Consider the following 24,735-nt stretch of genomic DNA (forward strand, 5'->3'; position numbering starts at 1 on the left):
ATTGGCCCGGGCGAGGGATGCGACGCTCATCGCGCTCTGTCCTGACCGGCCTCGGACGGCCACTATACGACCCCGTCAAGTCGAGGCCAAACGCAGCTTAACCCTCAAACAGGACCACCTTCCACTTGCCCTCTGCCATGACCAGTTTGGGGCGTGGCGGGCGTCGGTCGATGCTGCGCACGGCCATGGCGAGCATGTTGGGTCCGGCGGCGGCGAGGCTGCCGTTGAGGATGTCGCCCTCGAGTGCGGCGAGGTGGTCCAGTTTGGCCTGCTCGTCGTCCTGGCTGTAGCCCCACAGCTTCTCGACGGCCTCGCTCGCCGCCTTTTCGAAGCGCGACAAGGAAGCCTGCAGCTCCCGCCCTGCGGTGCGGTGGGACGAGGAGAGGGTCAGCAGGTGTGGCAGCAGCTTGGCCGTCTCGTCTGCGACGTCAAGGACCGGGATGCATGGGGACAGCAAAGGATAGAGGGAGAAGCGGATGGCGGTCAGTCGTCTCGCAACATCAGCCTGCCAAGCGGCCTGCCGCCTCGACTCACCCTGCACGCCACCGAGCCGATCCTTGACGAGCTTCTGCAGGCTCTCGTAGAGGTAGTCTTCCTCGTACACGCTGCCCTTTTTGCCGGCCGCCTTTTTGCGCTCCTCCTTCTTCTTGAGCTTGGCCGCGTGCTTCCTGCTGCTCGACTTGGACATCTGGCTGAAGGTCGACATGGTGCTCGCGCCGCTCGCCGTGGGCGCCGCGGCCGTGTAGCGCGTAAAGGCCGTCATCTGGGTCGACGTGTCGCTCATGACGTCGACGTTTTCGAGGGCCGGATCGTCGGTGCCGTAGAACATGGCCGGGTCCTCGGCCTTTTTGTTGCGCAGCTCGGCGAGGCGCGCCAGCTGCTTGGAGAGCTGCGACGTCATCTCGTCGATGTCGTCGAGCAGCACGCCGTGCGTCTCGAGCGCGGCGGGCGCAATGTGCGTCTGCACCAGGTCCGGCCGGCCGTAGGTGGCGGCGAGCCGGCGCGCCTGGGCGTAGTCGTTGGCCTTGCAATAGTAGTGCACCGCTTGCTCGAGATCCCGCCCGTACTCGAGCACCACGCGCGCCGCCTCGCCCCAGCGCAGCTTGTCCTCGAGCTGCTCGGCCACCTCGCGGCCCATCTTGACAATCTCGGCGGGCGGCAGCTTCTCGGCAAACGCCAGCGTGAAGGCCTCGGCCCACTGGAGCGCATCGAGGTACGCCTGCATCGCCTTGCGCGGCTTCGACGCCAGCACAAAACACGACGCCGCGTCGCTGTACTTGCGTCGCGTCAAGAGGTAGTCGCCGAAGAGGTCGTGGGCATCACGCAGCCGCGCCGCGTCCTCGGCAAAGTACTGCAGCGCGTCCTCGTAGAGCTTGTGCTGCTCCATGTACTGCAGAGCGGCAGCGTGGTGCTGCTTGCCGGCCTTCGAGAGCCAGCCGAGCGCCTTGCTGTGCCGCTTGAGATGATCATCGATCCGGAATCGCTGGTACTCGACCGGCTCGAGCGACCGCAGCTCACGCAGGAACGGAAGGTACTCGCGCGGATCCTTGCGCTGCGCGTGCTGCGCCACCATGAGCGTCAGGGTGAAGTCGTACATGCCCAGCGCCAGGTCAAACAGCTTGTCGGCATCGGCGAGGAAGATGATGTACTTGACCGCCTCCTCGGCCAGCGCCTGGTCCTCGTCCTTGAGCTCCAGCAGCAGACGCAGGCCCGACTCGTAGTCGGCCGGCACCTTGCGTACGTGCGTCGTCAGGATCGAGTTGATGTACTTGCGCTTGTCGACTCGCTCCAGCTCGGCGCGCACCGCATCGCAGATCCGGTTGACCTTGTCCGAGGTCGACGAGCTCGGCTTGTCGGACCGCGTCAGCGGCTTGTAGAGGGTCGTGGTCACGTCCTCGTTGCGCAGGCCCGAGAGGAAGAGATTGATGTGATCCACATCGGCGACCTGCGCGACAAACTTGTCCAGATGAGACATGAACGACTCTGGGTCGTGGTCGTACAGGACGTTGACGTCCATGCGATGCGTGCGGCAGGTACGGAAGGCGGGACCGTAGCGTTGGTGGTCGAGGTCGCGTCGTACCACCTCGAGCACCAGAGGCCGTGGGCAGATGATCTCGAGGTTGCCTCGAGGCATCTGGAGCACGAGTGCCATCAGGCTGGGCACGGCAGTGATGATCCGGCTGCCACGCTCGACGCGGCGGCCAAGATCGACGGCGTCTTCCTTTGCCTTGGCGCTCCCTTCCCTCGCATCGTCGTCAAAGGGGAGGCTCGCGATCGGGACGAAGCGTGCCTCGTGCGCGCTGTTGGTCCACACCAAAAAGCTGCCGGCCAAAGTGAAGGAGGTGGCATCCTTGGCAACAAGGTGGCTGTTGGCGAAGAGGCGGCCGCTGGCAGCTAGCCCGATGATGCGCGATGCTTGGCCGCCGGGTCGGGCGAGAACCTGCATCGTAGGGCAGAAGGCGCCGAGCCTCGAAAACGGCCTCGCTCCTCCCTGTGAGAGGCGCCAGACCTGTCCGTCCTCGTCGTGTACATAGAAGCCAGGCTCGAAGCCGGGTCTGGGCACGAAGGGGTCGGCAGCAATCCTGCGCTTGCCGCTGCTGCTCGCTGGCAGATCGATTTCTTCCGTTGAGCTGACCTTTGACTCAGACCCGGACGACGAGACGACTTCGAGTTTGCGGACCGAGTCATGCTCTCCATCGGAGAGGAGCACGGCGAGCGAGAGCTTCCAGGAGCCCGCACTCTCTGCAACGTCCGAGAGCCGCCCCGCAGTGGCGACCTGGATAGGCATCGACGCACCCCGTCGACCGTCTTGGCCCTGTGCTTCGACGACGCCGAGTAGCTTGGGTTCAGGGACAGGAAGACCGCCGACCTTTGAGCGGCCACCCATCGTGCCCCACTCAAATGACCAAAGCTGCACCTGACCCGACTGGTACAGCAAAGCCAGGAGACCGGTGGCTGTTTGAGTGTTTGGTGACACGAGCTGCGTCCAGGCGTAGTGCACTGGTATCGAGCGTACGTCGTGGGATGAGGGAAGCTGCCCAGCTCCGGGTGGCGGCAGCAGCGCCGTCGTGCACATGGGTGGTGGCACATTCTGCATCCGGAAGGGCGTCAGCAGCGTGGCAGTGCCATCCGCGACAGCGACGCAGGCAGCGTCGAACGGAGGACGACCGCCGGAGCAGGACGTCTCAAAGCCGAAGACCCGACGCTCCACGACGCCGGACCGTGCGATGACCAGATCGTGCGGGTCCTCGGGATGCCACCTGACCTGTTGGATGCTGGCCGATGCCACAATCTCCTGCTTCAGGTACCAGTGGTAGTTGCCAGTGGTGAAGATCTGCACGACGTCGACGGGCGCATCGCTGGCATGGTCAGCGTTAGGTGTGCGGGTGAGCCACACGGCCAAGGCACTGCCGTCCGAGTTCCAGCAGAGTTCGCGGATGAAGTGGCTGCGAATCCATTGCTGACCCAGCTGGTCGCGCTGCCAGCCAATCTGGGTGCCCTGCGGCTGCGAAGGAGCCTCTTCGCGCAGGCTGAACTCGCCGTGCCGCAGCCCGTTGCGCTCGAAGAAGACGACATCGTGCCTTCCCGTCCGTCCTGCCTGCCATGGCTCGCCAGATGGGGAAGGGCCAAAACGTTGCGTGCTGGCGATGAGGTTGCCAATCGGCCTGAAGGCGAGGGCCTGAGAAAGGCCGCGAACCGATGCGTCCGAGGTGGCCGAGAGCGCACCAAGCCTGGCGTAGGTGCGAATGAGGCGGTGCCAGGTCGGCGCTGCGTCGACCTCGGACACAGCAGAGCGGAACGGCTCTAGGGACGATACGGCGAAAAAGGCGCCGTCTCCACGCCACGAGATGCGTGGTTTACCGTCGTCGTCGGGCAACTGGGGTCCGCGGGTGTCGACGGTGGGCTTTGCTGCAGCCGCTGCGGCCGCCGCAGCCGCAGCTGCTGCTGCCTTGCCCTCTGAGCCGTGGAACTGGGTCGCTTTAGAGCCCCAGCCGACGTCGACGGGTCTCTCTTCGCCGAAGTCGTCGGTCCTGAGCTGCGTCTCTGATAGAACCTCGAACTCGCGGGACATGAGCAGCAGCTTCTCTGGCTCCCTCGTTCCGCGCTCCGACATGTCTTGCGGTGTCTCAGCGGTGATGAGGACGAGCAGCTCGTCATCTGGACTCCACGAAGCAGCGAGCAGCCCCTGTTCGACCGACCCAACGATGTCTGGATCCGCAGCAGGCGCATCATCGAGCTCGGGTTGGTCCTCAAGGGGGAGGAGGATGATGTCGCCCCCGGCGGTGATGGTGCAGAGTGCGGGGTTGTGCCGGGCGGCCGATCCGCCGTCTGCAAGGAATTGGAGCGAGACGACCTCATTGGTCGGCCTGCCCGTCTGCTGAGGCGTGCATACGCCGGACGCCGAGCCCTGGAGCGGTGTCGGCGCTGCCGGAACGATGATGCTGGAAAACGGGGCGAGACCGCTAGCGCCTGGGCTGCGGCGGAGGAAGGTGAGTTTGACGTTAGGAGAAGTGGGCGAGGATCGCGAGACTGCGACGGCGAAGAGGGAGTCGTCCTCCGTGCTCAGTGCGGTCGCCTGTATCGCGGCATTGCTCCCGGTCGGCTGGTCCACGAGCGGATAGACCCGATGGGCCAGCAGGGCGAGGTTGCGCATGGCGGCCTGATTGCTCGGGTCGTAGGCGGCACCGACAGTGGTAGTGGCGGGACGGGATCCGGCGCGATGGACTGGGCAGGCGCGTGAGCCCGTCCCAAGGAAACCCCTCCAAGCGATCCGCAGCGGCGTAGATGAGAGCGAAGTGGGCGTGAAGGTCGGAAAGGCAGCGCCTGGGTCAAGGTCGGGGGTCGAGGGTGATGGTGTCGGCGAGACAGGAAGGATGCAGCATCCTTTGGCCTCGGGAAAAAGTCGGTCAGAAAGGCTGGCAAAAATTCAAAAGGCCCCGCCTTTCTTGTGGAGGAACGAGGGAGCGCTCTCTTCGCTCTCCCTCTGGCTCAAAGGGCTCCCCTCATACACATTCGTGACCCCGCGAATAATGGACCACGCTCTTTCGCCAACTTCACCTGTCCATCACCATACTACTCCTACACAACAACCCGCAGCCTTCATGAACGGCATGCTACACGTATGCATGCCAGTCACAGCCCCTTTACCCGATAACGTGCCTGGCCCACGGTCCGATGAAGGCCGATGCTGCAGCTCGCGGACAACTGGATTTAGGTACGCGCCGAGCCGGGCACGCCAGATCCGCAGGTAGCGCATCGTTGCGCGTCGCTTGTCCACGCTGCGCTCCTCTGCTTGATTTTGGACGTGCCTTTGCACCGCGCGCAGCTTCCACCCGGGCCGAGAGAGCTCAGCAGTGATCCGGCACGGCCGAATACCTGAAGCGATCGGGGTAGACCGGTCGATCTTTGGGGGTCGCGTTCGATCTGGTCGTCCGGCCGCTGCGTAGTCGTTGACCGTCGGCGCGCGGACCTTCCCGTGTGTCCGAGCTTCTGCGGCCCTGGTGCGCAAATGGCCGGCCGTCCACTGCGCCCCGTGCCGCGGCCACGGCCCGAGCTAGACCGAGCTCTTCCCTTCCCGTCGGCGGCCTTTCGCTCCATGACGCCTCCAGGCATCCGTGCGTGGGCGCCGACTAGCTCATTTCGACCGCCAGCTGGCCACGGAACGCTGCAGCGATGCTTGCTTGCTCTTGACGGCCGGAAAGTTCGGCGCGGCAAGCTGTGCTGGCCATGCATGCACTGTCGGGGCTGACACGACCGCGCCTCGGCCTCCCTGGCCTGGCGTAGTGAGAGCCTTAGCTTGCTTGCTTGCTTCCTGCCTAGACGAACAGCCGATCGACCTGTCGATCTTCTCGCTGATTGGCCGGCCTAGCCTGGCTACGGCTCTGCCTGGACCTAGTCGGCCAGAGGGCAGAGGCGCGGCGGGTGATCCGATGTGGGGTGATGCGTGCTGGACCTGCGTGTCGGTGCGTTCTTCCCGGCCTGGCTTCTTCTTGCCGCCCGTCACCTTTCTCCTTTCTTCCTTGCTCAATTCCATACAAAAGCAAGCCTCCCCTACCCACATCACACCTGCCCTTTCCCCACAAGTCACCTGCACCTTCATCTGCTCCCCGAGACAGCCTGCCTGTCTGCCCGTTTCTTGCCCCGACGACCTTGGCTCATCTCCATCACAGGCAACAGCCCGCAGACCAAACAAACACCGCCGTTGGCTGTGCCGAGCTCCTCGCCGGCCCCTTTCCGTCTCGGCGCTGTCGTCACGGATCGACGCGATGCCCCGTTGCCAGAGCGCAGCCAGCACAACCAACCCCTCTTCCCGCAGCGAAAGCGGCCGCAGCGGAGCCTCTGCCACGATATCGCTCTCCAACGGCTTGCTCGGCTGGTACACCACCGACGTCGAGCATCTAGAGTCCCTCTGCCGCATCCGAGCCGCACAGCGTTTCGAGAGGGCATCGGCGATCCGCAAGAGGCTTCACGCGCTCACGACGCCGTTCTGGGCTCGATGCAGCACCAATGTTGTCACGGCCTCGAGCTCCTCGATCGACGATGCAGGGCCTGATGAAGGTCACCTGCCCTCTTCGCGAGTCCCAAAGGCAGCGGCACAGCGACTCGTCGAGATCCCGCGACACTCTGCCTGCCTGCTGAAGCGACTCGAGCTAGAGAGGAGCGAGCGCATCCTCGTTGACGAGCTCGAGAGCATCGAAGAGGAGATCGAGTACGAAAGGGTCTATGGCCCCGCGCGCATCCTCAGCGGGCAGCTCGTCTGCCAGGCTGACGACGTCACGGCCAATGCTTCCTCGCTGGCCAGCGGATATAGCCGCCTGACGACCTCGGATGGACACCAGACGGCGCAGAAGGTGCAGATCAACAGCCTCGGCCCTTCGATGCACTCGAAGGTCCTCTCCGTGATCAACCCTCTTGAAGATGATCCCGCCTCTTGCGTCTTTTCCAGCCAGGGCTCCGCGTACAGCGCTGAATCTAGCACAAAGTCCTGGCGTCGCGGCAGGTCCCTGACCAGCGGAGAGGATGCAGGCTCACCGCCAGCGGGACGCTGGCACGAGCCCGACGACTGCACGAGGGTCAAGCAGCAAGAGTCGAGCAAGGCTCCCACTTCCCTCGCTCTGCCCTCGCTCAGTCCGAGCATCTGGCGTTGGGTCAGCCAGCCGAGGAGTCGCTCTGTCCCAGCCAGCACCATGGCAACATCGTCGTCGGCCTCATCGACGTCCTGCAACTCCGCCGCTTCGTCGTACGACTCGCATCGGTCGTCGTCGTCGTCGTCGTCGTTGACGTCGCAAGACTCCGACTCCACGTACTACTCGACGCGCAACTCTTCGGACCACGGCAGCCCGCTGCGCCGCGGAGTGCATCTGCCGCCGTCGAGCATGGGTGGTCAGAGGCTCCAACGAAGCTACCAATCTGCCCGATACACCTAGACGCACCGAACATCGTCCGTCACCGTCGTGCCGGTGATGCAGCGACAAGAGCCAAAAGACAGACGAAGACAGATCTAGACTCCATGGCCACGATCCTCCGGGGCCTGCTATATCGCCGGCACGGACAGGGCTAAATCAAGCGGTATACCCAATCGGCCGAAGCAAGTACGAGTTCCGAGCCTATCTCTGACTCCACCGACCCACCAGCTGGCCATGATCCATCCCGCCATCCGGACCGACGGGACGCACAACCTCTCGTACCCCCACCCGGGCGAGCTTGAGCAGCGAGCGGCAGAAGGACGAGATACAGAGCATGTACCAACAAACGAGATACGAAACCATGTACAACACACGCGCATACACGCCCGCCCGCGCACACTCAAGCCTTTTGCGGTTTACCCCCCTCCCATCCCCCTTCCCCGACCTGCCTTGGTAATGACCACCGACGATGACGATAATGACACCAGCCTCTGACGATTGCGCATGTGCGAGAAAGAGTTCGATTACACGAGACTGCCAAGACGTTGTTGAGCCAAGCAGGGCGGAACGGCGACAGCAGTGTAGCGGCAGCAGAGGCAGCAGAGGCAGCAAAGGCGAGCCGGAGCAAGGAATTACAGAGGGACATGGGCGGACCGATAGAGAGAGGCAGGAGGATGCTGCAACATTCTCGATTGGAGAGCATAAAGACAGAAGACGTCGAGACGAGAGTAATTAAGAATAAGACGGCGAGAGGTACTAGTGAATTTGGATCTGCGAAAGGGGGGGGGATGGGGAGGATGCTAAAGGCGGTCGGATCTACCGTCGAGCGCCGTGCGGTGCGGTCCAGGAGGACATGGCCGACGCCGGTCCTAGCAGATGCCGACGCGATGGAGAAGAAGGAACATGTGGATCGTAGCGCTGATCGTACCGCTACGGCGAGAGTAAAACGAAGCGGGTCGACCATCATCCGTGCAGGGCCATCGAGAGGGACGATGGGACTAGGACGGGTATCTTATGCGGAACGGAGCAGACGCGAGGATGCCGGGCGGCATCGACGGTCAGAATGCGGTGAAGAGATGGGCATGCGGATCCACCTCTTCCTGCCGCGCCGGCCCATCCAAGGACGATGACGACGACGATGCTGCCGCGTCGACGGCGAAACCGGGGAGGCTGCTGAGCCTGACGCGCTCGTACTTTGAAAAATTGGACGTGTCGCCGGCCTGGGTGTTGAAGGGCACAATGGGCGGGCGGATGTTGCGCGCGGCGAGCTGGTCCCAGTCGACGCCGTGGAACCAAAAGTGGTTCTTGACATCCTGAGCGCCGCCGCGCAGGTTTCCCAGCCTCCGCGTCCGGTCGGCCGTGAGTAGGGACCGGATCAGGTCGCGCGACACCTCGTCGATGTGCGCCGGGAAGACGATGTTGCCCTGCAGGATCTTTTCGTAGACGCCAAACGGCTGGTTGTCGTAGAATGGCGGGTAGCCCGCCAGCATCTCGAAGAGCAGGATGCCCAGGGCCCACCAATCGACCGCTTTGCCGTGTCCCTTGGACTGGATGATCTCTGGGGCGAGGTACTCTGGCGTTCCGCAAAGCGTCCACGTGCGGTCCTCGACCTCCTTTGCGAACCCGAAATCAGTGATCTTGGTGTAGCCCTGGTCGTCGAGCAACAAGTTCTCGGGCTTGAGGTCGCGGTAGATGATATTGCGGTCGTGCAGGTACTCGATGGCCAGCACGATTGTCGAGATGTAGAAGCGCGTGACGTCGACCGAGAAGCGGCCGGCCCGCCGCAGGTACGAGAAGACCTCGCCGCCGATCACGTAGTCCATCAGCATGTAGCAGTTTTTCGAGTCTTGGAACGTGGTGATCAGGTTGACGAGGAAAGGGTGCCGGACCTTGTGGAGGATGGCGCGCTCCGAGTTGGTGTGCTCGACCTGCTTGAGCCGGACCACCTCGGACTTGGAGAGCACCTTGAGCGCAAAGTAGGCCGAAGGGTCCGTCGTCTCCTTGCTCTTGAGCCGCACCAGCAGCACGCGGCCAAAGGTACCTGTGCCGAGGGTCTCGAGAACCTCAAAGTCCTGCAATCTGTATGCCGTTGTGGCGTTGGCCGTGAGGCTGTCCGCAGCAGGCTGCCGCAGCGCTTTCCGCCCATGAGCAACGGGCTCGGATACGAGAGGTGACCGCGCGGATGTCGTCGGCACGCCGTTTTGAAACCGGACATGCGGCGCAGGTGCAGCTTGCGTGGGCCCCTCATTGGCGCCGAGCTGCACAGGTCGCGGGCGAAATTCGTGCGCCTTGGACGAAGGAGGTTGGAGTGTGGAGAGATTGTCGATGGGGCTGAGCTCCCTCAGATCGTCGCCTTCCATGGGCGCAAGGCGGATGGTCGAGATGGGCGGTAAAGACACCGAGCTCTTCTGAAAGGAGCCTCGAAGCGACGGCCGAGGCCGCGAGCCGGAGGCTTCTGAGAAGATCTCATTGGAGCTGGGCTTCCGCGGTGGCGACAGTTGCGACGTAGTGGAGATGCTCATCGTATCCGTCGCCGGCCTGTAGGGCGACTCGAGCAGTTGTGCGTCTGGCGCACGCACTTTGCGACGTTGCAGCCGGGCACCGTTGGCGGCCGAGCGACCCTGCTGAGTGCGGGCGGGAAAGGCGTCGAGTGGTGTCCAGCCTTCGTCGTCCCGGTAGCGAACGCCTTCGTGGAGCTCCATGGCCTGCCGGCCATGGGATTCGACGTGCCAGCCGGGCGATACGCCGGGCACCAGAGGTGCAGTTGGAGGTGCTGCCAGCCCTTCGTTGGGCACGATGCGTACGGTACCGTCGAGCGAGGGCCGCGGAGGTGAGGACGAACGCTGGCTGGAGACTGATCGGCGGCTCATGTGCAAGGGAGGGGGTTCGATTGAGACGCCGTCGAAGTGGGCCGAAGACGGGCCGGGCATCGCTGCGGCCGTTCGCTCGTGCAGAGGGCGCGACATTTCCAGACCTCCGACAAAGGTCTGGAGACCGGGGACAAAGCGTTCGTCCATGGTGCGTGGGAGCGCCGCTGGCCGCGAGCCCGAGGCGACCGGGTCGCAAATGAAGGGATCGTCAACGTCGAGGCCGAGGGCGATGGCGGCGTCGAAGCCGGGGAAGTCGACGTCGTCCTGCGACTGGTGCAGTGCAGGAGAGTCGGCGACGGCAGGAAGCTGACGATGGGGGGCGGCAGAGTCTGAGGATGAGGCGTGGCCAGCGCCATCAGCTGAGTCGACCATGCTGCCAGTGCATCTGGCTTTCCGGGCCTGTTCCGAAGCGGTGCCGTCGGCATCTCCCCGGTATCGCTTCGTCATGGCGTCTCGTCGGCCCAAGACTAGGCTGGTCCGCTTGGCGGTGGCGGTGGAAAACGAAGCCGAAGAGGGGAGTTCGAGACTCTTGATGATCTCGTTCTAAAGGCGTGTCGCTGCTGCCGTTGGGCGTTCGCTGTCAAGGCTGCCAGAAGCTACTGCAGAGGCGTGGCGTGGGGCGGGCCTTGGAGGGGTCCCTGCTAATTGGTCAATGTGAAGAGGTGGAAGAGCGCTGACTAATGCTGGCGCCGCTGTCGAAGCAAAACTCGCTGGGGTCGAGAGGGTCGCGGAGGGAGGACACGAGGGCGAAGCAGGCGGGAGACCTGGGCGAAGCGGCGCGACGGAAGTGGACTGAATCAAAGCCTGCTGATATGGTGATGGCGAAAGGAGGCGAGATAGAGAGCCCGAGGGACGAATGATGTACGCTGAGATCAAGAGGACTGAGTCTAGGCGGCCATGGCTGCTTGTGGCGGAACGCTTCGAGGCAGGAGGAGGTGCGATGAGAGGGGGGATCGATGTTGGAAGATGTCGACGGTGCCTCTTTGGAGGCTGAGATTGACGGACTGTGCAGCAACCCGCCGGACAGACGTGTAGTTACTAGGTGGCTTCGTGGTTGTCGGTCGGCGGAGGTCCCGAAGGTGGGCGGCGGCCAACGCGAGGCGGAAATACTCCGAGGGAAGCAGCTGGGATCAGCTGCAAGCCGAGCAGGAGAGGATTGAGGCGAAGGATGTATGTAGAGGGCGAGGAGAAGATGACGGCGGCGGTACGGTGATGGTGGCCCTCTTTGCTGCAGCTTCTACAGCTCCTGCACCGTGTACGAACTAGCGCGGCGTATTGTGCCCCTGCCTCTAGATCCTATGCAGCTCCGTTTTGGGAGCAAGCAAGGTGCTGTACCAAGGAGCAGCGAAGAGGTGGCGTCCTTTGCGCTGATCAAGTGCAGCAAGTAGGTAGGTAGATACGAGGTGGGGTTGCGGATGTGAGCCCAGGACCAGAGCTTAGGCGGCGCGGTGCAGCAACGACGATGTCGGTGGTGGCAGCCTTTGGACGAGGGTCGGACGTCGCCGTGGTAGGACGGGGCGGTGCTGGCGCAAGCAGGTGGACCGGCGTCACGGTTGGGCTAGTGTGTGTAGAAAGTAGTGTAGTGTGAGATGAGGTGGGGTTGGAGGAAGCAAGCCAGGTGCCGGCCAAGCGAGCCACAGGCAGGGACGGCCAGCAGGCGGACAGGTGCAGTAGGGTGCAAGTACATACGGTACTCTGTAGGCACGACGGGATGATGGAATCGCGGCGAAGGCTCACCGCACCGCCAGGCCCGGCGCTACGCCGCGAGAGAGTTTAGACTCGCCGGCTCAATGGACGCTCGCTGCTGCTAGGCTGTGCTGGTGCCGCTGCTGCCGCCCGACGAAAAACCACGCACGCCCGCTGAACCTGGCCTCCTCCCTGTCGGGCCTTTGCCCCCTCCTGTTTGCGAGTAGACTTGTTCGCACCACCATCGAAGCACGGCAGACTTCTGATGCTGACCACGGTACGATGGGTACACAGAGAGAGTGAGTAGTAGCTGCTATGGCTGGCAAGAAGAGCGCGCCGCTGCAGCGCCCGACCCACGCAGAGCGGGACCCCGACCGAGGTCAAGAGGCAGGCAGGCAGGCAAGGCTGACCCGTCAGCCAGACCATGACGGGCCAGCTGTGGCCAGGGTAGGCCGATGCAGGGCTGGCGGCGGCGGCGGCAGCAGCCGGCTCAGGCGCAGCGTCTCCTTTGGGTGGCGGCAGGCAAAGGCTAGGCCTGCTGGCCTGGCCTGGCCTGGCGAGAGGGGGTCTGGCCGCGGTTTCGCGCTGACACCGTGCGGGCGGGCGGCTTTGCCCTGCCTTCGTGTGCCTTGCGCCCGCACCTTCGTTTCATGCCTCGACCTTCCACTTTGGGGGACGTCGTAGGCCAGACATACAGATCAAGGTGGACTAGCCTGAGACCTCATACCCCTAGCCTAGCCTTGCTTTTTCCCGACGCATTTCTTTTGCACCGTGCCGTTTCGCAGCGTCGTTGCGCCCTACCTACTTGGTCGAGTCTAGTCAGGCGACGAAATGCTGTACATACGGTGCCGTCGACTCGCCGGAGGAGATGGAGCAGCCCACTACTCGGCGATGGAATCCCGAGAGACAGGAGCAGGATCGATGATCTCGTCGACCAAAGGGCTTCAACATGCTCTGACTACTACTCTGCCCGCCGTAGGTTGTCGCTTTCTGCACGCAACCACCTCGGGGCGAACTCGCCGACCACTTTACGGGAGGTGTAGCCCGGCTCTCGAAAACAATAAGCAGGGCCAGGTCGGTCCAACGCAGGCAGGCACACGTATGACGGGCAGGCTTTTCCACGGCCCAGTGCCGGCCACCATGCATGGACCTCTCGCCAGCCCAGGGGCGGGCATCACCCGCACCCGTCATCGCCATCGTCCGTCGTTTCAATCGGGTCGAACGGCCAAAACATCGCCGACGCTGCAGCCTTTTCGCAAGCATCGATGGCCGGCCATGGCATGGTCAGGCAAAATATTTCTCTGCAACGGCCCTCGTTGCGTGACACCCAGCACCTTGCTTGGTATCAGAGCACCCGTCTCACTACTCACACGATGTACCTGTATCTGCAGTCAAGTCCAGTCGAGGCTTGCACATGACGGGCACACACGCAGTCTTGGGCCGTCGTTTGGTAGCACGGTCATGCTGGATCATCCATTTATCCGCGCGTCCGACGCGGCGAGGCGAGGTGCTCGGCTGATGCTGTAGATGCTGCCAACGCCGCAGGCTTCCAACAAGCGGCGACGGCCTTTCCCTTCTCTTGTGCTCGCTCGCTCGATGGCCAGTTCTCCTCATCATCGGGGCCTTGATCACCGTGCTTTCCCTCCTTTTCTTCCTCCGCCGCCGCCGCCGCCACCCCCGCGGCCACTGGAGAACACCGAGCGAGGAGGATGAGGATGAGGATCGACGTGGGGCCAAATTGATCCTTGCGGCATTGTCGACGTGAGAATGCCGTAGGCTAAGGCGTCCTAGTCAGGGGTCGATGTTCCACTTTCGACGACCCTAGCGTGCGCCATTTTGGCGTCCTGGCCCGCTGCCGTAGAGCAACAGGGTGGCGGGAGAAGGCTGAAGACGACGCTACCCATACAGGTACTGTAGCAGCTTCTCGCCCTCGGAAGATCGCGGCGGTTGCGACTCGGGCATCTCGACGTCGAATGCAGCTTGCGCCGAATCATCGCTCCGCCATTTGGCAGCCACGCCTTGCTCAGTCTCACGGCGACTTGCGCTTCGATGCATGTACCGGTACCGCACCCCGTTGCTGCCCGCCCGCCCTTCACTTCTAAGTACTCTATGTACGAACCGTGTATCTTTGCTCTAGCTTGGTTTGGAATCCTCCGATGACATCCGCCGAGCGACGTATCTTCTTCTTCGTACCGGACCGGTGATTATGTGCTTCTACGGAGCCCCTGCCTCGGTAGAGGATCGGTCGGTAGAGGGCGTTGGTTCCATCGCGGACGGGGCGAGGAAGGGAATCCCGGCGCACCTCTAACGCCCGCCGAGGTGCGTCAACGCCAGCCTGTCTCATCGAGGATTGGCCACGCCCTCGACGGCCGAGCGACTTCCGTTGGCCAACTACACCGGCACATATCGGTAGCTACGGTAGGTCGCGGCCTGATCCCTTGACCATGTCTTTGTTTGACTGGCCTTCATGGCCCGAGCCAGCTTTGTCTGCGGCGATGCAAGGCCATCGAGACCTTGCGTCCTCATCGCGCATCCATCCTCGTTTCGCTGCCTGGCCTGTGCAGTACCGTGCCGTAGAAAGAATCCGGCACGGGTCTATCCGGCAAGAGCCAAGCCGAAGGTCAGGCAACCGGGCCAAGGCGACGTCTCAGGGACAGAGTCGCTCCATAGACGTTGAAGTGCAGGGCTTGGGCGCCTGCCTGTTCTTTTGGGATGCGCTGCCTTGGTGGCAGCCGCGAAAGGCAGCCCCTTGCGGCGGGTTACAGGCAGGAAGGCGATAGCTGGCAGGCCCCAGAGGCGAGCGATCGAAAGCCCGTCTGCTGGCCGGCCCTGCTTGCGTGTCTGCTCGCAGTTCCCGCGGTCTCCGTTCCGAGATTGACCTCGCCTCTTGCAGTCCGCAGCTTTGGCGCCGCCGTCTGAGCCAGCGATATGGCACGAATTCGATCAGACTACCTACCTGGTGCCTACATACGCACCCCGAGCATGCCACCCATCACGGCTGGTGCAGGCGCGGGGGGCAGGTGGCAAGGGACAGCTCGGGCCGAGGACCTCGCGTCCCCGCACTCTCTGGTGATGGCTGGCTGCTCGCGGGTCGTTGCTTCTGCAAAGAAGCGTCGAGGCGTCAGCAGGCAGGCGCTCGGAACAGTCGACCTGGTCGTCGAAGCAGGAATTTCAAATTTTGGCCCGCCGTCGTTTTCCGTGTTCCGCGCTTTCACCTCCTCCTCTTACCTTTTTTCGGCTCCGAGCAGCGTCGAGCGACCCGACCCTGTCCGTGGGCGGCGCTCGGAAAAATCGAGGTTCTTCCCGCGCTCTCCAGCCCGCAGCATCCAAGCAACACCGCCCCCGCACCCGCATCCCCTCGCCATCGAGCATCCTGCCCTAGCCTGACCACTTTCCTGTTCAGCATCGGTCCTATCGCGGCTCATTCCTCGCTCGCTCGGAATTCGTCAAACTTCCTCCAGATCATCTCGCGAGCAACAAGGCAGACAGGATGTTGGGACTCAAGGCGACGATGGCCATCATCGACAACTCGGGCGGACTGGTGGCCGAATGCGTCAACGTGCTGAGGAACAAGAGCAACCATGGCCTCGCTCGTGTCGGTGAGTGGTAGTGGACGACCCATCTCTCAGGTGCCGGTCGAGAGAGCCTGGAGCTTCTGGTCATTCTTTGGCGGCGCCTCTCGTCGCTCCAGCCTCGACCGAACGGGTCGTTCTCACGACATGCTGTGTACATACTGCGGCGATACTGACAAACAGAACGCCTGCACTCGCTGTCTCTGCCAAATTTCAGGTGACGAGATCGTGGTTGTCATCCAAAAGGCAAGACCGATCTCCAACGCCCCCGGCCAGCCCTCGGTGTCGAACGCCAACAAGGTGCGGAGGGGCGACGTGCGACACGCCGTCGTGGTGCGGACCAAGAAGGAGATGACGCGGCCCGACGGACGGGTGATCCGGTTCGACGACAATGCGTGCGTCTTGCTCAACAACAAGAAGGAGCCGCTGGGTACCCGCGTCAACGGCGTCGTGGCCAGCGAGCTGCGCTACACGGGCTGGGGCAAGATTGCCAGCCTGGCGCCCAAGGTCATCTGAGCCTGGATCGGAGGGATCATTGCCTGCGACTTCACCCCGAAAGCCCTGCCGACGCCAGCAGCGATGCGATCCCGGCTCATGAAGGGGTAGGCGCAGGGCCTTCCGATCGGGGTCGCGCCGACAGTCGTTTCGGAAGCCTTTCCGTCACGGAAGCGGTCCTCCGTGGTGCGGGCCAAGGAGTAGTCTCGGTCGAGCAGCCACACCCCTTGACGATGCGCACACGACCACCCTCTTGGCTGCGCCGGCCCGCGCGTCCTGTCGGCATGGCCTGTCTCGTCCTCCCTTTCGGCCCCAAACCGGCATTCATCTTCCATCCCTTGTACTTGTACCATACACGTCGAATTAGACCCGCCCCTCATCAGGGGTGGCAGCAGCAAAGTGAGCCTATCGGTGGCTGCGTGTGTCGGGCCGCTTGCTCATCATTTCTCGATGTGCCGCTGCGTACCATGGCTGGCGCGCTCGAGCAGTCCGTAGCCGAAGGAAAGCTCTAATTTTCTTTTGGGGGTCCGGCCCCGACTTCGATATCCTTTGCCTGCGGTCATCCCGTGGACCGACACCAAGGCGCTCCTTCAAGCAATCACGACGACTACTCGGAGCATCTCCCAGACAGTGATTGGACGAGGCCGAGATCTCCTGGCCTAGGCCAAAGGATACGAACCTCAAAGGGCGGCGGCTGGTGGGGTAAGCAGCGGGTCGTGTGGAGGTTCCTCGACGAGCGTCGGGCCGACTGAAACGGCGCCATCTCGCCCGTACCCCAGCTTGGCTGCGTGCGTGCCACGGCTCCTCGCCGATGACGGCGGCCGCCTCGGAGGAGTGGGTGGGTTGGTCAAGAGCTTGAGTCTGGCCCTCGTCTGCTGGCAGCAGCGTCGCCACCACCACCCTCCCTCGCTCCGCCTCGACCCCATCTCGCCACAGCCTCCTGCCTCATAAAGATGCCTTAACACCTCGTTTCCGCCGACCGCCTCGGACCGACTGGCAACATGTACCTCGCGCCGTCCTGGATGACGCCCGAGCTGCCTTCGCAGTGGCAGCCTAGCTTCTCCCCAGCGCTGCCTCTGCTCCTCGGCCAATTCTTCTGGCTCTTCCTGCTCTGCCTGACGCTCCCATCAGCCTCGACGACGCTCAAGCTGCTCCGCCTTGCAAGCTTCCCCTTTATCGCCTACAACGCGCTGCGCATCTCGTTCGACCTCTCGTACACGCTCGGCAACCCGCTCCGCGACGCCTCCATCCCCACTGTGACATGGGCGCTCCTCGTCAAGGCCATCGAAGTCTGCCTCGCTCTCACGCTCAACTCGCTGTACGACCCAGCAAAAGCCGGCGGCCCATGCTGGATCAAGCCTTTCCGCATCCCTACTCGGGCGGAGGAGAAGGACGCCAAGGTCAACAGCGGCGGTCCCGTGCAAGAACTGGCCTCTGGTGAGGATGAATCGGCCCTCGAATGGCGACCGGTGCCCTTTCCAAGCTGGCTATCTTGGGGCAGGATCGTCTATGCGGTCGACGTCATGTGCCTGCGACGACCGGGGACCTCGTTGCTGCTGCCCAACCAGAGAAGGGCGCTGCAGTGGTCGCAGGACGACCTCAACGCCTGGGCAGACTACCTTCGAACAGAGCACAAGCGTCCCGAACAGGTCCCGCCGCACGCCCATGTTCACCGCTTCGGACAGGCAGAGACGTCGATCCTCACGGCCGCTGCGCAGTTCGCCTTCCTCGGTCTCGGGATGAGCTGGATCTACCTGCTGGCAAGCCCGGCAAGCAAGACGCTGTGCGCGTCCGGCCTCGTGGTCCCGGTCTCGAAGCGAGCGTCGTCGACGCTGCTCAGGATCGCACCGTGGCTCTTCCAGCGGTGCAGCTCGCCCGTCGACCTGCCGAGCTTCTTCGAGATACCTCTGGTGTCCCAGCTACTCACCGTGGCCATCTTTGGCGCGGGAGTCTGCTTCAGCACGGGGCTGCCCGAGGCGTTGCTCCTGAAGCTGTGGCGGCCTTCGCCTTCGACGGCCTACCTCCCCGCCTTTGACCGCGCCCTGAGTTCGGCCAGCATCTCGAGGCTCTGGGCGCGAGGCTGGCACCTCTTCCACTCGCGCGATTTTGTCCTCATCTCGCGCCTTCTACCTTTTGGTCACACCCGACCGGGCAAGCTGTTCGGGAGCTTCCTCTGCAGCGCTGCGTTCCAGTAAGTCGGCAGCCAGATGCACGGATCAGAATCCTGTCCGAACGACGTTTATTGACCTCATCGCAACTGCCGCCCTGCCCATGCCAACGACATGCCACAGCGCCTTCATCTTCTGCCGCCTCCGCAACACACCGTTGGCCATCGGGCCGACAAGCGTGGCACACAGCATGTACGATCGAGGGATGTATATCTTCTTCCTGTGCCAGGCAGGCGGCATCCTGGTCGAACGGCAGGCCCTCGATCTGATCAAGTCGACCGAATTCGCAAAGCGACACCCGCGCTTCATCCGCATGGCACGCCGGGTCTGGCTCTTCGTCGTCCTCTTTGCGCCGGGGAGGTACTTTGTCGACTCGGTGCTCTCCAAAGGCCTCATGACCAAGGCCATCATGGACGGATTCTCGCCCAGGGCGCTCTTGCTGATGGTCTGTGGCAAGACATACTGACGGCCTCGAAGGGCGCGCGGTCGACATAGGCCGGGCGCGAGGTTCCCACTTCGGTCTCTGCTATCTCGTTTTCTCGCCCCCGAAACTCAGCTCGGACGACCGAGCCAGCCCCCTTTTCTTTCCTGTACCACCAACTCTGCACCGTCTAATAGCTGGCATGCGCTCTCGCACAGATAGACTCTCCTCAACACGCTGCGGTCCCATTTCCGTCCTCGCAATCTTAGAATGATAGATCGATCTGCTTCTGCCAACGACCATGACATTCCAGACCCTGCATCAACCTGCTGCTCTCTTGGCAGATTGACCTGCCTACCGACGTCAGGCACCCGAAACGATGGTGCGGAAGCGGTGTGAACGGCCTACTTCGGCGCCGGGGTTCGCGCGGCCAAGCAGGGTCGGGAGGTCAGGCAGGGTCTCCCCGGACCTTGTCAAACTCCGCCGTCCCACTGGCGAGCGCTTGGTCATGATCCGGTTGCTCAAGTACGTACAGGCCGGCTGCTCTGCGCCAGGCAGAGACCATTTTGGAACACCGCCCTTGGCTCCCCCTACCTCACCTATTATCCTGGCTGGGCTGAAGGCGGAGGTGGGGGCGGTAGATAGAGTGGAGAGCCTTGAGAGGTTTGCGACAGTGGAGGGATGGTCAGCAGGCGGCGCGCTTGCTGGCCCCTTCGGGATCGCACCTCCGACTCTGGTCCTCCTACAGTAGCTGCTTTGCCATGTGGCTGGCCATTGAACGGGAGGAGGACCGTACGTACGTGAGGTTCCGCCAGCACAGGGGCTGAAGGATCGGTGCCAAAACCAGTCGACGACCTTCCGTGCGCCCGCCAGGTAGACCAAGGCAGACCGCGTATAAAGAAGCTCACGACTCTTCGACCCCCATCGCCGTCGCCGCTTCGATAGCACAAGCCATCGCTGCCGCCCGAGTCAACGATGTACCTCCCTCTGCCCTCGATCCCACCCACCTCGAGCCTACTCACCAGCCTCCTCACGGTCCTACACCTCCCCTTCCTCTTCCCGACCACCGACGATCCACGCACCGTCGCCTCGACGGCGTGCACTTTTTCCGTCGGCCCACCCGGTCCCAGCACGGGTCTCTGCCCGGCCTTCCACCACTACTGCGCCCAGACGGCAGCACGGCTCCTCGAGTCGCCCGACAGGAGGAGGGGCGACGAGGGCGGCAGGGAAGAGGATAGGGGCAAGTGGAGCAGCGGGTGCGTAGGCGGCAGCGGGGCCACCAGCGTTGGCGGCTTCATCTCGGGTTATACCGTCAGTTGCGCCGTCGAAGGCCTGGAAATGGTTCCCACCGTGAGTGTTCCCCCACTCGCACCTCTAGCCATCCCCTTCTGGCCCTCTTGCCAGCCCTTCTCCGCTCGTCCACTGAACCGACTGTTGGCCACTACTGCTTCTCGACCTCCAGGTCTTTCCCGACTTCCTTCAGGACCAACTCACCTTTGAAGGCGAGGAGGGACCGGAAATCATTCCCTTTTCCTTTGTCGGGTGTCAGGTCTCGCCACGGCACGCATAGAGCAAGCATCTCCCGCGCAGCAGTCCGGCCCGACGGCGAACGCTTCCCTCGGCGAAGCCGGTCTCGGCCGCCACCGCCGTCCAGTGCGTGCAAACGTGCCCAGCCATCTCCTCGAGCTGCATCCTTGTCCTGATAGAGAGGCATGGCCCCTTTTCGTATGCATTGTTTCCGCTATGAAACGTCTACTTCATGAGCCCTACGACAGACACGCGCATGCTTGCCGCCCCTAGAATGCGCCACGCCATGGGCTCGCTTTCCCTCCTCATGCCGACCGGGAGAGATCTCGTCCCGCGCTCCTCTGGGCCTTTAGCCGCTTGGCCTCCTCGATTGCTTCGACCTTCTTGCGGTGCTGAGCCAGGATGTGCGCTGCGACCTTGTGCTTGGTCAGCAGCGTGTTGGCCGTCCGCCATCCCACCTGCCCTTCGCCGAAGCGCAGCCGGTCGAGCTCGTCCGTGACCACCTGGAGCGTCTCGAAGTGCGCAAACCACGGGTTGAGCGTCATCTCAAACGCATTGTGGTCGTAAAGGTGCTGGGTCATGTTGCGGACCGCAGCGGCGCGACGCTGAGTCTCGCGCTCGCGCTCCCGGCGGCTCTTGGCAGACGAAGGCGAGGCCGCGTTGCTGGCCTGTCCATCCGTCGCTCCGCCATCCTCGAGCTTGACGTCCTCGTTGGGGTCAAAGGGCAGCGGGGTGTGAGGGTCGTCGCGGAATCGATACTCGTGCCGCCGGTTCGGAGGGTTGGCAGGCGAAGCGGTCCGGTCCTCGCCGTTGTAGAGGTACGAGGGGTACAGATCCTTCATCGACAGCGGATCGTCCTCCTGCGAAAAGCGGATGGAATGCTCGCTGCGGTGCTCCGAGCCCTGCTCGATGTCTTCGTCGTCGTCAAACTCTTCGGGAGCGATCGTACGGAATCGGTCGTCTCTGCTCTTCCGGCCGCGGTAGTCTGGTACCGGATGGTGGAGGACGCGTTCGATGACCATCATCGCCTCTTCGAGCTGGCCGGCGCGGGCCATGGCGGTGGCAAGGTTGTTCCAGTTGTGTGGGTCGAAGGCGAAGCCGTCGCGCTTGGCCCGCGACCAGATCTGTGCAATCTCGTCGTGGCGGCCGGCGGCCGACAGCAGCTGGATCATGATCGAGATGGGCATGCAGAGCATGCTGCGGCGAGCGGGATCCACATTGTGTGACGTCTCGAGGCTGAAGCCCGGCCGCCTGGACCCGTCCCTCTGCGTCTGCATCTGCTCCCGCAGGTCCTCGGCGTCGGTGAACATGCGCGAGAGGTCGATGTTGGTGTCGCGCAGAACCTGCTCGTACATGGTATCGTAGAGCTGCATCGCCTTGTCCACCTCGCCCGCCCTTCGGTAGGCGTCGAGCAGCGCCGTGAGCGTGTAGAGCGACAGGCCGGAGCCCGTCGACATCAGGCTGTCGGCAGTCTCCTCGGCCTCGTCAATCTCTCCGCGCCGGCCGTGAGCGACCAGGAGCGGCATGAACATGTTCTCGTAGGGCGGGCCCTGGCGGACAGCGGGGCTCTTCCACTTGGGCCTCTGCAGGCCTCTGACCACCTCGTCGCTGACCAGCTGGGTGACCAGCGTGCGGGCGAGGTGGAAGTTGTCCTCATTGTCGCTGTTTGCGTAGCTCGAAACGATGGCAGACCAGGTGATGGCGCTCGGCTCGATGCCGCGGTCTTGAAGCTCGTTGAAGTACTCCTTGGCCTCCTCGTTGTTGCCCCATCGCAGATATCCGTTGATCATGATGGTGAAGTGGTAGAGGTTGGCGCCCTGTCCCGCCCGCAGGCCGGGAGGAGGCGGCAGCCTCGCCTCGGCCTGCGTGAAGATCTCCTCGGCAATGATCATGAGGCCGGCGTCGCACGCGCTCTGGAGGACCAGCGCAAACGTGTACTCGTTCCACTCTATGCCGAGTCTGCGCATGTCGGTCGCCGTCGACATGACCGTCTGGATCGGTATCGCCCGCTTGACATAGGCCTTGAGCAGCGTGTTGTAGGTCGCCACGCTCGGCCGCAGCGAGCGCTTGGGATTGTTCTGCATCCAGCGGAAGAGCCCGATGGTGGCGTCCCACGACGAGGATTCGACATAGGCGTTGAGCAAGGCGGTCCAAGTCACCACATTGGGTTCAACGCGATCGGCGACCATGGCCTTGACAGCGTGGATGGCGCCCTCGGTATCCCGCCGCAGCGCGAAGAGATGGACGAGGATGGTGTACGTGTAGGCGTCTGGCCGCACGCCCCACTCCCTCATGCTCTCGAAGAGCTGCAGGGCCGAGTCGACGTCGGAGCCGCGCGCGTAGAGCTCCAGCAACGAGTTGAGCATCAGCACGTCCGGGACCACGTCGGCCTCGAGCATCTCCTCCCAGCACTTGACGGCGCTCTCAACGTCGTCGGCGTTGTTGCAGCAGCGCAGCAGCGAGAAGAAGTAGGCCCGGTCGGGGCGAGCCTTGGCGGACGGGGCGTCGGACTCGGCACCGAGGCCGTCGACATCGTAGACCTTTGCCATCTCCGCGCGGCAGCCCTGCAAGTCGCCCCGAGCGATAATGGACTCCAGCCGCGCCTGGCGTGCGACGTTGCGCGCGTAGTCGGGATCCGGTGCTTGTCGCTCCAACTCGGCCAGAGACTGTTCCATCTTCTCGATCTGAGCATGGCGAGCCCGGAACATGGCAATCGTGGCTATCGTCGACGGGCTGAGGTGCCGGTTTTCCCTCCACCCAAGCTTGGCGGCCCGCGCCATGTTCTGCGTGATGAGCCGGATGAGAGCCTCGGTCGTGACAGTGTCCTCTTGGAAGACCGAGAGCCGGAGCGCGTACCGGGCGGCGGCCTCGTCGATCCTGGCACCGCGGCGAGTGGCGTTGCGGTAGACGTCGATGGCAGTGAGGTTGACGGAGGAGTGGAAAAAGGCAAGCATCAACTGCGTCGCGGCCGTTGAAGGGCCAAGGCTTGCCCAGTCGGCGTCTCCGATCGCCTTTTCTAGCATCTCGACTGGATCGTCGACCGCCGACATGAACTCGCCAAAGCGGGCTCCGGCGTGTTTCACAGACCTCGAGTTGACCAAGGCAAAGGCGTGTGGGTTCTTGAGAAGCCAGACGAGCATGCTGGCCTGCCGCGACGGCGCGGGCTTTGCGCGCTCGCCGGCATTGACCGGCTCAGATGGGACCAGGCCGACCGAGGGCTTGAGCTCCTCGACGGGATGCTCCTGCAACTTGGCAGCACGGAAGCGTGCATTCTGGTCCCGCGCAATCATGGCGTCGAGGATGGCGCACATTGACTCAACGAGATCGGTGGCAACCTCCTCGGGCAGATGCACGCCGATGGGGACATAGTCCTTGAGCACAGCGAGCAGGCTGTCCTTGTACGGCTCCATGACAGTTACGAGCTGCTTGCGGGCCATGATTTCTTCTCCCAGAAGCGCCTTTGCCTGCACCTCGAAGTTGTCGATGGCAAACTGGTACCGGTCGGACGGTTGCGTACGCTGGGCATAGCGGGTGAAGAAGTGGCAGTCCCGCACGATGGCGGTGAGACGGCGACCTTGCTTGTTGCTGACGGTGAGGATCTTGGGAAAGGACTGGCGATGCGACTTGATCAGCCTCGTCGTGCGCACAATGGCCCTGGCCGTCCTCACTCGCAAAGAAAGCGGCATGCGCTCCATGTGGCAGATGGATCGATAGGCGGACCAGACCTTGCTGAGGGCATCAGAGAGCCTCTCGCGGAGATCGTGGTGGTGCTTTTTGGGCAAAGTGGGAAGCTCGTCGAGGGCGCGATTCAGCGCATCGTATCTCCGAGCGTTGACCTGCGGGTCGACACCAGATGAGCTGGGCTGTAGCGGGGCGATCCAGTGTTCCAGGCGCTTGGCGGCTTGGGGGTCAAAGTCGAGTGGTTCCGTCTCGGCCTCCCAGCGCGCGTCGTCCAGGTGGTCATGCGGTCCCTCGGTCGATGGCCCCGGTTCAGGCGAGGCGGAAGCCGCCGCTTCCGCCGCGACGGCCGCAGCCCCGAGTTGCTGTCGTCCTTCGGCCTCGATCGGCTGGTCCCGACCATCACCTTCGTACAGGCCTTCAGCCAGCCCCTCGGCAGAAGAGGATGGTGATTGGCCCGTAGCCGAAGTCGAAGCAAGCCTGCGCTGCTGGAGCTGTCTCGGGGCGGCCGCTGCGCTTCCGACAGAGCGAGGCGACAGGGGGTGCAATTGGTGGCGGCACGGCCGCTTGATCGCAACTTGTTTAGAGCAGGAGCACGGAGCGGACAGTTCGGTCCATGCCTGTGACCGTGTGCCTTGGCACGAGGACGATGCCGGATTGGCTATTGGCAGCGGGCAGAGCATCTCGAAAAGCGGGTCGCTTTCCGAAGCCGCCTGTTTCACGGCTCTACGGATAAGCGAGCGTTGCTGGCGGTGAGAGCGGCCAGGCCCGGAGCTGGAAACAGCGTGAGGACCGGGAGCCAGGGCCTTCTCGGTGGCAAGGAGCGTTCGCGAGAGCTGGGCAGCAGCCGCCCAGACAAGGTATCGAAGACCATCGTGGGAGCTCTGGCCAGCGACAAGAGGCGGTCGCATG

General features: G+C 63.4%; 7 protein-coding genes across 7 annotated transcripts; 4 read left to right on the plus strand and 3 right to left on the minus strand.

The window, feature by feature from the left end:
• Window positions 1-97: 97 nt before the first annotated feature.
• PFL1_02357 (uncharacterized protein) lies at window positions 98-4,654 on the minus strand (the record flags this gene model as incomplete). Its single annotated transcript, XM_007879869.1, has 2 exons — window positions 98-420; window positions 535-4,654. The coding sequence occupies 2 exons, from the start codon at window positions 4,652-4,654 to the stop codon at window positions 98-100; spliced, it is 4,443 nt and encodes a 1,480-aa protein (XP_007878060.1).
• A 1,612-nt stretch (window positions 4,655-6,266) lies between these two features.
• On the plus strand, window positions 6,267-7,427 carry PFL1_02358 (uncharacterized protein; the record flags this gene model as incomplete). Its single annotated transcript, XM_007879870.1, has 1 exon — window positions 6,267-7,427. One exon carries the CDS (start codon window positions 6,267-6,269, stop codon window positions 7,425-7,427), a length of 1,161 nt encoding a protein of 386 aa, XP_007878061.1.
• Window positions 7,428-8,464: 1,037 nt separating this feature from the next.
• Window positions 8,465-10,723, minus strand: PFL1_02359 (uncharacterized protein; the record flags this gene model as incomplete). The annotated part of the gene is made up of 1 exon (XM_007879871.1): window positions 8,465-10,723. The coding sequence occupies one exon, from the start codon at window positions 10,721-10,723 to the stop codon at window positions 8,465-8,467; it is 2,259 nt and encodes a 752-aa protein (XP_007878062.1).
• Window positions 10,724-15,452: 4,729 nt separating this feature from the next.
• Window positions 15,453-16,050, plus strand: PFL1_02360 (uncharacterized protein; the record flags this gene model as incomplete). Its single annotated transcript, XM_007879872.1, has 2 exons — window positions 15,453-15,561; window positions 15,752-16,050. 2 exons carry the CDS (start codon window positions 15,453-15,455, stop codon window positions 16,048-16,050), a joined length of 408 nt encoding a protein of 135 aa, XP_007878063.1.
• A 980-nt stretch (window positions 16,051-17,030) lies between these two features.
• Window positions 17,031-18,663, plus strand: PFL1_02361 (uncharacterized protein; the record flags this gene model as incomplete). The annotated part of the gene is made up of 2 exons (XM_007879873.1): window positions 17,031-18,220; window positions 18,321-18,663. The coding sequence occupies 2 exons, from the start codon at window positions 17,031-17,033 to the stop codon at window positions 18,661-18,663; spliced, it is 1,533 nt and encodes a 510-aa protein (XP_007878064.1).
• A 930-nt stretch (window positions 18,664-19,593) lies between these two features.
• On the plus strand, window positions 19,594-20,188 carry PFL1_02362 (uncharacterized protein; the record flags this gene model as incomplete). Its single annotated transcript, XM_007879874.1, has 2 exons — window positions 19,594-19,968; window positions 20,081-20,188. The coding sequence occupies 2 exons, from the start codon at window positions 19,594-19,596 to the stop codon at window positions 20,186-20,188; spliced, it is 483 nt and encodes a 160-aa protein (XP_007878065.1).
• Window positions 20,189-20,450: 262 nt separating this feature from the next.
• Window positions 20,451-24,734, minus strand: PFL1_02363 (uncharacterized protein; the record flags this gene model as incomplete). The annotated part of the gene is made up of 1 exon (XM_007879875.1): window positions 20,451-24,734. One exon carries the CDS (start codon window positions 24,732-24,734, stop codon window positions 20,451-20,453), a length of 4,284 nt encoding a protein of 1,427 aa, XP_007878066.1.
• Window position 24,735: the final 1 nt, after the last annotated feature.

Source organism: Pseudozyma flocculosa, assembly GCF_000417875.1.
Source record: "Pseudozyma flocculosa PF-1 unplaced genomic scaffold scaffold00006, whole genome shotgun sequence".
NCBI classification, from domain to species: Eukaryota; Fungi; Basidiomycota; class Ustilaginomycetes; order Ustilaginales; family Ustilaginaceae; genus Pseudozyma; species Pseudozyma flocculosa.